Source organism: Leptopilina heterotoma, unplaced genomic scaffold (assembly GCF_015476425.1).
Source record: "Leptopilina heterotoma isolate Lh14 unplaced genomic scaffold, ASM1547642v1 Lhet_32, whole genome shotgun sequence".
In the NCBI taxonomy this organism is placed as follows: Eukaryota; Metazoa; Arthropoda; class Insecta; order Hymenoptera; family Figitidae; genus Leptopilina; species Leptopilina heterotoma.
This window is the reverse complement of record NW_025111017.1, coordinates 921,923-932,499: the sequence shown is the minus strand read 5'-3', so window position 1 is coordinate 932,499 and position 10,577 is coordinate 921,923. Positions and strand designations below refer to the sequence as shown.

At 27.8% G+C, this 10,577-nt stretch overlaps 2 protein-coding genes across 2 annotated transcripts; both read right to left on the bottom strand.

Moving 5' to 3' along the window:
- Positions 1–666: 666 nt before the first annotated feature.
- LOC122504830 (ribonuclease Oy-like) lies at positions 667–2,488 on the bottom strand. The gene is made up of 3 exons (XM_043616099.1): positions 2,381–2,488; positions 1,282–1,774; positions 667–1,035 (listed from the first exon to the last, which is right to left on the bottom strand). Exons 1-3 carry the CDS (start codon positions 2,443–2,445, stop codon positions 904–906), a joined length of 690 nt encoding a protein of 229 aa, XP_043472034.1. The 5' UTR covers positions 2,446–2,488; the 3' UTR covers positions 667–903.
- Positions 2,489–4,004: 1,516 nt separating this feature from the next.
- Positions 4,005–5,466, bottom strand: LOC122504806 (ribonuclease Oy-like). Its single transcript, XM_043616064.1, has 3 exons — positions 5,326–5,466; positions 4,632–5,124; positions 4,005–4,336 (listed from the first exon to the last, which is right to left on the bottom strand). Exons 1-3 carry the CDS (start codon positions 5,391–5,393, stop codon positions 4,208–4,210), a joined length of 690 nt encoding a protein of 229 aa, XP_043471999.1. The 5' UTR covers positions 5,394–5,466; the 3' UTR covers positions 4,005–4,207.
- Between the last annotated feature and the right edge of the window lie 5,111 nt (positions 5,467–10,577).

Genomic DNA, 10,577 nt, shown 5'->3' with positions numbered 1-10,577 from the left:
ATGTTCCAAAAACGTCCCATTGCTTTTAAAACGTTTTAGAACTATATAACGTTTTTGGGACATTATTTAGCAGACATGAAACGTTTTAAAAACGTTTTTGGAACGTTTTCAAAACAATGATGGTTTTTTGCCCACTGGGTTACCTAGACTAGGGGTTTTCGAGATTTTAAGTACAAAAAATTCCCAGTGGGCAAAAAACCATCATTGTTTTAAAAACGTTCCAAAAACGTTTTTAGAACGTTTCATGTCTGCTAAATAACGTCCCAAGAACTTTATATGGTTCTAAAACGTTTTAAAAGCAATGGAACGTTTTTGGAACATTATTTTGCAGACATGAAACGTTCTAAAAACGTTTTTGGAACGTTTTTAAAACAATGATGGTTTTTTGCCCACTGGGTTGTTGTTATTTGGTAACTTCTTAGAAAAAGCATCTAGGAACAAGGAATTTTTTTCCAATTTTGCAATTAGGTAATTGAAAATTGTACCATTGTATAATCATTTTTGTGATCAGGGCATCAAAATACATAAAGAAACTGTATTTTGTTAAAATTGGATGTCCTTTTAGGTTAAAGAATATTTTAACTAGTTTTTATCGTATTTTATGGTTTTTTACATTATTCTTGAAACTAACAGTTTTAGAAAAAAACAGAAAATTTAAAATGTATATTTTTATATGGAATCTATATATTTTGTTTGAATCATTATTCGAAATTTTACATTTTTTTACTAGTTAAACGCAAAAACCTCACTTTTATGGTTTTTAACATGAAAATAAAATTTGCGACAATTTTCAATATCATTTTCGTGATCAGCGCATCAAAATACATATAAGGATACCATCAAGTTTTATTAAAATCGGAGGGGGGACGTTTTCGGAATCATATATCCCTCCTCATATTTATTTTAAAGACTGGGATATTCAACATTTAATTTTCGATTACAATTTGTCTCCGACACGTGTCCATAACAATCGATTAATTGCAAACTCCTATCCATGCAAATTCTGACCTCGTGTAAAAATTGTTTTTTACTAAACTGTAAAGAAAGTAAATTTATTATTTAAAATGTGTATTTCTATTTTTAAATATTGAAAATACAAATGTATACTTAAAAAAGAAACTAAAATAAAATTAAAAGTACAAAAAGAAAATCGTAATGGAATACCTACAATAAATAAAAGACAAAAACAATAAAAAATAAAAAAAGTTATAGAAAAAAAATTAAACTAAAAATAAATTTAAAAAATCTAAAATAAAAGTATTCTATTAAAAAATTGCTCACCCTGTCTTGGTAACAATAAATTTGAGGTGTAACATTCAAACTATCTTTAAGAGCTGTTTGAATTTCTTTGTAAGAATAACTTTTTCCCGTTATTATACCGCTACTGCTGAGAATATTTCCAATTACGTAATTTTTACTCCACTGTAATCCTTGATGAAAATATTTATATTGGGTATTCAATGCTGGCAAATCCGATAAACATGTTCCGTGCTTTTTCCATTCCCATCTCCAAAAATTTTCTACTTTATCAGGCAAAATATTGTACCATTTATCTACAAGCTCTCTTTTTATACTCCATAAATTTTTCACATTAAACGGTTGATAATTATCGCAATCTTCAGGATATTTGCCGGGAAAATTTTTTGTTGGCCAAATTCCATGTATACTCCAAGCATAATTTCGAATATTACATTGATTTGATTTCTTTCCATTTTGTAAACATGTTGTTTTTGGCCACTGTTGATTGAACAATATAATATCGTAATCACTATCCCTGAAATTTTTGCGTTTTTTTTATTAAATGCAGAAATTTTCCATTATTTTTATGTAGTAGTTAATACCCAGTGAGCACAAAGACAAAAAACGTTCTTTAAACGTCTGTAGAACGTTTAATGTCTGACAATTTACGTTCAAAGAACATCCGAATGTTCCGAAACATTTTTGGAACAGTCGGACGTTCTTAAAACATAAATTGGCAGACATTAAACGTTCTACAGACGTTTAAAGAACGTTTTTCGTCTTTGTGCCCACTGGGTACTTATTATAATAATTAATTATTGTTGTTATTATTATTATTTTCTTATCTATCAACACTATAATTATCTATTTATTTATTTATATACAACCGTAAGAAATTTTAAATATAAATAATATAAATATTAGTAAAATATTTTTATTTTAAGTTTCACGACGTTTTGACACCAACGTTGGTGTCCTCTTCAGGTGTTACATACAATCTAATAAATATTTGTTGAAAAGTAAGAAATTATTTTTAAATAAAAATACAAAAAACATGTATTGAAAATGACTGTAAATTAAATGAAATTAAAATAGTTAAACCAATTTTCCCAAAAGTCTTATGTATAAATATTATACTCACGCATTTGAAAATTCTGCAAAAGCAACCAGAAGAATAAATAATTTCCCAGTGTAACAAAAATCCATTATTGAAGATTCAAAAAAATTAAAAGAGTGAAATTAATATTTTTGGTATACGAAATTTAAAAAAATCCGTGACTTTATATACTTTTTAAAGATTGGCATAATTTTTGGCCGTAAAATATTTCCTTTATTTATTTCTTTTGTTTCTGCTTATATCTAAATTTTAAATAATTAATCATCTGGAAAAAATTTTATTTGACGATATAATAAGAAAACGAAATAACTAAATTTTTATGTAAATATTAATCAGAATTGAAATGTTAATATAAATCGGAATTTATATGTAAATGATATTTTATTTTATTACCACATTGGCAATTGTTTATTCTCAACTATGTAATTTGTCATACATTGTATTTAATTACAAATTTACCATAAGATTAGCCTTAGCATTTTTTGTTTATAAAAATAGATAATAGCGAAGTGTAATCTGATTGTTAATACACTTGCACTTTTTTTTAATCAAATGCACATTATTTCCAAACAATTTAACTTCAAAAGGCCTTTTTAATTAGAGATTCGTGCATCAAATAATTTCTTAATATAATCAAAGAGAGAAAATACCTATAAATTTAAAAGTAATTTTAGTAATTTTTTTTTTAAATTTTTTTTAGTAATTTTTTAGAAGTACAATTAATATTTGTAAAACAATAATTTTTAATTATCCAATAAGTAAATAAGTATAGGTAAATATACAAAAAAAATTCGTTTTGTATTTTGAAAAATAGTTCACGAACTTTTAAAAATTCCATACAAAAGAAAAACTAATAATTTGCATTTTCCCAGTGGGCACACTTGTTCAAAAGACGTCCTAAGGATGTCTTTTTGCGGACGTCTTTTGGACTTGTACAAAAAGACGTCTTAAAGACGTCCTATTCATGTTCTATGTCTTGGCCATTAGATGTCTTTAAAGTGTCTAAAAGACGTCTTTTTCATTCAACATTTGAAAATAGAAAAATTTTCATAAATAGAAAATATTATTTTCTAAGTTCAACTTGGACTTAGAAATTTATGAATGTGAAATTCATTAGAATTTTTCTAAGTTGAATTCATTTCATTGACAAGGGAGATCGATAACTTTGTAGAGGTTCATATCTCTCTTGAACGGCTGAGGTGCTTAAGGCGCAGTGCTTCAAGCCCAAGGTATCCGAGTTCGATCCCAGCTTCGTAGGAATTTTTTCATTATTTCTCCACATTTTAGAAAAAATAAAATTAAACTTAAAATAAATTTAATACAATGTTACTGAATTTCAACTTAGAAAATGTTATAAAAGAAATGTTTGTTTAAGATCTGAAGGAATGTAAAAAGGACGTCCCTTTTTGTCTTTTAGACGTCTTTTAGACGTACTTTAGACGTCTTTTCTTATGTCTTTTAGACGTCTTCTGGACGTCTTTTGGACCAGACATAGAACGTCTTTTAGTTGTCTTTTTGATGACTTAGAGACATTGCCATCATTGTCCCCGAATCGTCCGCGGACAAAAAAGGACGTCTTGAAAACGTCTTTTAAACGTCCCTGTGCCCACTGGGTTATTCGCTCAAAAAAATTAGAAACATAAACTTTATAATTATAAAAGAATAGAAAACTAGAAATTAATTCGAAATAAAAATAAATCAGATAAAAAAATTACATGTGTTAAAAAAGTAGAAAGTACTTCGAAAACTGTTTTACTACTGTATTGTAATTGATGTTCTCGTTGATATTTTTTTATAATTTAAATAGAAATAAAAAAAAAAATGAAATATTAAAATTATTTGCAGTCTTAATCATGCGGGATATTCGATATTTGATCGACGATTGCAGTTTGTGTCTGACGTGTGTCCAGCACAGTTAATTAATTGTAAATTCTTGCTAATGCAAATTCTTATTTCTTGTAAGAATTGTCTGTTTCCACTCTATAAAATAAGACAGAAAAGTAAAGTTATTAATTATAATATGTATTAAAAGTATAGAAATAAAATTATAAAAATAAAAATACAACAGTACAAAAATATTTTACACAATTGAATAACAGATTTTAATCACTATATACTTAAATTATTATAATTAAAATAAAATTATTATTTAAAAATAAAAAGCAAATATAAAAATAAAAATGTTAAAGGATAAAAAAATAAAAAACTATAAAAATTCAAATAAAATACAAAAAAATTATACACTATTTTTATCAGAAAGTTTAAATCCTCTCACCTTAAAACACGAGATTTGTGGTGTAACATTATTCAAACCTCTTCTGAGAGCAGCTTGAATATTCTGCAAAGTATAACTTCCTCCAGGTCTAACACCACCATTATTAAGAATATTTCCTATTACGTAATTCCTATTCCACGTTAATCCTTGATTAAAATATTTATTCTGTGAATTCAGAGCTGGTAAATTCAATGAACATGTCCCGTGCTTTTTCCATTCCCAACTCCAAAAACCCTCTGCATTATTGCTGAGAACATTCAACCATCTTCTTTCAAGTTGTGATCGTATATTTGCCAAATTTTGCACTCTAAGTTGATTGCGTCTATCACATTCTTCGGGACCTCTTGCCGGTGCATTTTTTGATGGCCAAATTCCATGTACCGTCCAATCATTATGAGGAATATTACATTGATTTCGTTGTTTTCCATTTTGCATGCACGTTGTCAATGGCCATTGTTGGGCAAATAATAAAAAGTCATAATCGTTCGGAGCTCTGAAAATAAATTGTTAATTTCCGTTTATTTTTATCAATCGAATTAATTCTGTCATTTATAAAAATGACAATAATAAATAATTAATTAACTAAATAATTAATAATTAGTACATCAAATAATTTAATTCAAGAAATGAATATAATAATAAAATTTTTCTCCAAAGAAATACGATTTTTTCTTTTTCGAGTGGTAAAACTTACGCAACCGAAAATTGTGTCAATGCACCCAGGACGAAAAAACATAATTTCCAAACGAAATAAAATTCCATTATTTAAACAAAAAAATTTAGTCAACACAATTATTTTACGAATACAAATGCAAATTTTGTATTTTAAAAATCTAAAATCACTTGTACCGCATTTATGAAAAAAAAAATTTATCCCTCACCTTAAATACTATTTCACAAAACTGTTATTATAAAATTTATATACATGATTAAAAAGCCTGTTTTCAAATGCAATTGACGTGATAAAAAATACGGGTTATTTTCTTTTTCCTTTAAGATAAATATCGTTTTTATATCTAAACGAGTTCAAAATTATATGATTTGAACGAACATTTATTTTACAATTTCCTTAAAGAACACGTTGTTTTTCTCTAATTATTTTGTAAACAATTTATTTTTTGTTTCTATTCGATGTTTACAAAAAATGGTTATATTTAAAAATTTAATTATTAATTTTCTAATATTTAATTGAATAATTATTTAATATTTATTATAATTTATATTTGATGGACAAATTTTTCTCTCTAGAACAACTATTTTAATTTGTGACGCCCCAAGATGTCAAGGAGTCAAATTTTTCTTTTTGATTAATATTATAGGAACAGTATGTAGGATGCAGAATGTCCCATTCTAACTTTAAATTTTAATTTAATCATGCTTTTAAATGTATTTGTATTGTCTTGTATGAATGTATGTTGTGAATGTATTTTAATTTAATTATTAACCATTTAATTAATTTCAACTATTTTATATTTTTGTTAATTCAAATTTTACATCGTTCTCAATATTAGAACTTTACAATTTTATGCAAAAAGGATGCAAGAGCGACAATCTGGTTCCTCGGGTTTTTCCTCTCATTTGTTTGAGATCATTTGCGGGAATTCCTCTTTTTCCTCAATGTACTAACATTCCAAAAAAGTATATAAATCTAAGTTATAATAAAGGAGTGAGCCCTCGAACTGAAAATAGTGTCAAACCAATTTTTTTTATCTTAATCCTTAAAATAACATCTAGCAATAGATAGAATTTTAAAGAAAGAGTGTAATAAAATTATTAAAAAGGACAAGAGTTGAGCCCTGCAATAAAATGCAATTCGGCTGGTTCTAGGGTCGCAGACTCTCCCCCCCCCCCCGCAAGCACATGTTTGCTAATTATTGCACCTTCCTGGTATAAAAATTATACCTGGTCCACGTGGACTAAGACCAGAAATTTTCAAGTTTTTTGGTCGTTACTCTATTTATTTCTTAGCAAATAAAAATCCTTAATTCCCCTTTTTCCAAAATTTTTCCACTTCCTAAAATTTTCGCAAATTTCTCGGAGAGTGGGAACGAACGACGCGAGTACCCGGAGCGTCGTCCAGCATCTTTATGTCAGTTCTTTTCGGTCACTGTTCAGAGATTTGGATATTGGTTATTTTCTTGAACATCATTTTTCCTTGAGGTTCGACTTAAAGATTTTAGCAGTCCAATTATTTAGCTGAAAACGCATTTTCTTTTAACAGTATAAATCCTCGGAATAATATTGTTTAAGTTAAGAGCCAAGGACCATTTCTCTTGAACATACCGTTTAATCATTTAAATAATTAAATTCGCGACTATTGTATTAAAACAAATTTTTCAAGTGTTTATAAATAAATAAGTGTATAAAACTAAAATTCTTACTTTTCTTTTAATATTTCCCTAAATCAACAATAAGGTGTAGTTTCAACTGTTTAAAAACTAACAAGATTTCACAACTATTTCTTTTATCGCTCAAAGAAATAGTAAATTTTTAACAATTAATTAAATTATATGAACCCAGTAAAAAAAGAAGTATTGAGTTGAGCGTTTAGAAATTGAGTGAAGCTCTGAGCCAATACGGATTCGAGTAAAAACCGTATTGGGACGTCTGACTCAATCTTTTTTTCATCCGCCGAATACGGTCTTATTTTAGCATTAAAATTAAAATCACAAGACTTGAAATTAAAAGCACAATTGTCCTGGAATGTAAAAATGCCGATTTCGATAAGAAGCAGTGAATATTTGTTAAAAATTGGTAAAAGCAAAGTTTGACAAGCGCGACTGAATTTACCATGTGAATAAATGAAGTGGTAAGTTTAAATGGACGAAATGGACTAAAAGAAATCTACTGTTACCGACAGAAAGTTCCTAGAGAATTGTGGTAAATTCAACAAAACAATGAAATTTCATTGTTTAACAATTCTCTAGAAACTTTCTGTCCGTAACAGTAGATTTCTTTTCGTCCATTTAAACTTACCAATTCATTTATTCACATGGTAAATTCAGTCGCGCTTGTCAAACTTTGCTTTTACCAATTTTTAACAAATATTCACTGCTTCTTATCGAAATCGGTATTTTTACATTCCAGGACGATTGTGCTTTCAATTTTTAATGTGTACTCGGGTCATGTGATTTTAATTTTAATGCTAAAATAAGACAGTATTCGGCGGATGAAAAAAAGATTGAGTCAAATGTCCCAATACGGTTTTTACTCGAATCCGTATTGGCTCAGAGCTTCACTCAATTCCTAAACGCTCCACTCAATATTTCTTTTTTACTGGGAACGAGATTCACCATTTTTATTATTAATAAATTTTGTTTTCTTTTAACTAAATATTAATTATTTTTGGTGACATTATATGTTGATTTTATTAATTTGTTATATTTTTCTTATTATGTTATGTAACATAAGATATTTTTGGTGTCTATCTTCTAATTTTATCTTATTTCCTTGCCGTTCCGTAACACATTGTTTCCTGCATTTGAATTTTTATTTTTAAGAAATTGGTTGTTAACAATTTTTTAACATTTTCTTATAAAATAAAACAAAATTTATTTTTTTTTTAAATATTTCCTTAATACATTTATTTCTAAGGAAAACAAAAATTTTGTTGAAGCATTCTGATTAGAAGGGGCGCATGATTATTCCCCAAATGTCATTTCTCCGAAATGTCATTTTACCGAACTGCACTTTTGCGAATACTCATTTTTGCGAAAAGCCAATTTTGCGAAATGCCACTTTTGCGAATTGTCATTTTTTCGAAAAGCTATTTTTGCGAATTGACATTTTTGCGAATCGCCATTTTTACGAATCGCCATTTTTACGAATTGTCATTTTTGCGAATAGTCATTTTTACGAATTGTTATTTTTGCGAATTGTCATTTTTGCGAATCGCCATTTTTACGAATTGTCAATTTTCCGAAAAGTCATTTTTGCGAAAAATACAATAGTGAATTTATAGACCTACAAGTTTTCTATTGTATTTTTCGCAAAAATGATAATTCGCAAAAATGACTTTTCGCAAAAATGACTATTCGCAAAAATGACAATTTGTAAAAATGGCGATTCGCAAAAGTGACAATTCGTAAAAATGGCGATTCGCAAAAATGGCAATTCGTAAAAATGACTTTTCGCAAAAATGACTATTCGCAAAAATGACAATTTGTAAAAATGGCGATTCGCAAAAGTGAAAATTCGCAAAAATGTCATTTCTTTAAAATGACCATTCGCAGGAATGGCAATTCGTAAAAATGACTTTTCGCAAAAATGGCTTTTCGTAAAAATGACATTTCACAAAAATGTCTTTTCGTAAAAATGGCCATTCGCAAAAATGACAATTCGCAAAAATAGCTTTTCGCAAAATTGACAATTCGCAAAAGTGACATTTCGCAAAATTGGCTTCTCGAAAAAATGACTATTCGCAAAAGTGCAGTTCGGTAAAATGACATTTCGGGAAAATGACATTTGGGGAATAATCATGCGTCCCTGATTAGAAATAGGAATTCTACAATTTTTTTTAAATTAAACTCATAATTTTTTAGAATAGAATATATAGAAAATTCGCAAAATGTTTTCTGCATTCTAAAATAATGCAATTTTTGTATTAATATATATTTAACAAAATGCCAATTAACAATACTCATTTTCTTAAAAAATAAAACAAAACTAAATTTCTTTTAGTGTATTTCCCGAGGTAATTCCTTAAATGAAATACAAAAAGAGCGTTATTCTTTATACACATATTCAAAGTGTCTACTTGTATAATTGTTGGTACAAAAATTGTGATTATAAAATAAAAAAATGAACGCTACCAAGTTAATATATTCATGCCATTATCTTCGTCTTTATTTCATGAACACTTTGCTTCCTTATAAATATGGTAAAACATGATTAAACTTCGGCTTAATCAATGTACTTTTAAGTACTTTACAGGATGATTGTAATAGTTTAATTGTTTAAAAAAGGTTTTAAACAAACAAGTTCAGAAATTTAGGATAAACCAGACAGTACCCGTGTAGAAATTTAACCATGGCCCAAATAGGGGCCAGATCTTTTGATCATTGTGTAGGCCATAACATGGCATGAAACACCTTCCCAGATCGGGCCCAAGTCTGGCCAGACTTGGGAAGGTGTTTCATGACATGTTATGGCCTAAATATGGCAATTTCTACACGGGTAGTGTTGAATATCTATAAAACGTTCGGAAATTATTTTTAAAAAATTTCCAGCAATTTTTACGTGCGGAATTATCACCGCATTCCTACCAGAATTAAAAAAAATCTCCATTAATTTTACGGCCAGAATTCCGTTCGGATTATTTTTTTTTATCAATTCTGTACCCGAAATCGGAACGAATTATCTGGACGAATTCTTAACGAACTCCGAATGAATTCTGAACGAAATTGGTACAAATCATTTTCACCTGGGATTCGATTCTTTGTCTACAAAACTACACAATCAGTTTGAATTTATAATTTTTGTGTAAAATAGGTTGCCCGGAAACTGCTTCATCGAATAAAGGACACCTTTAGAAGACACCGCTACAGTTGCAAAAATAAACTAAAAATATAAAAAATAAATTTCCTAATTCTCTTCTTGTAATATGTAACAATATGCAAAGGAATTTTTGCAATAACTATAATACATTTTTCTAAATAAAAGTTTAAATAGTGTGTTTTTTATCAATTATGCACCAGAAAGTTCTCTTAACTGATAGAATTTGTAATTTATGTTATCTAATGAAATGCTTGAAAAGAAATAAAATTTTGTTTTATTTTATAAGAAAATTAAAAGATATTGTTAAATATTTATTGACATTAAAAGCAGAAACTACACGCGCGCATTATTTCAGCTGGTTTTAAAATTATATTATTCAAAATAATTATAAACTACATAAAATTTAATTCATTGTTGATGTTAAATTTTATAATGAATTTTATTTCATAT

Bases quoted from the DNA above. Each gene is read 5' to 3' on its own strand.
- LOC122504830 (XM_043616099.1), bottom strand. From the start codon at position 2,445: ATGGATTTTTGTTACACTGGGAAATTATTTATTCTTCTGGTTGCTTTT. The intron at 1,775-2,380 runs GTGAGTATAATA...CAAAAATTTCAG, and splicing joins TTTGCAGAATTTTCAAATGC to GGATAGTGATTACGATATTA. The intron at 1,036-1,281 runs GTGAGCAATTTT...CTTTCTTTACAG, and splicing joins TTTATTGTTACCAAGACAGG to TTTAGTAAAAAACAATTTTT.
- LOC122504806 (XM_043616064.1), bottom strand. From the start codon at position 5,393: ATGGAATTTTATTTCGTTTGGAAATTATGTTTTTTCGTCCTGGGTGCA. The intron at 5,125-5,325 runs GTAAGTTTTACC...ATTTATTTTCAG, and splicing joins TTGACACAATTTTCGGTTGC to AGCTCCGAACGATTATGACT. The intron at 4,337-4,631 runs GTGAGAGGATTT...CTTATTTTATAG, and splicing joins CACAAATCTCGTGTTTTAAG to AGTGGAAACAGACAATTCTT.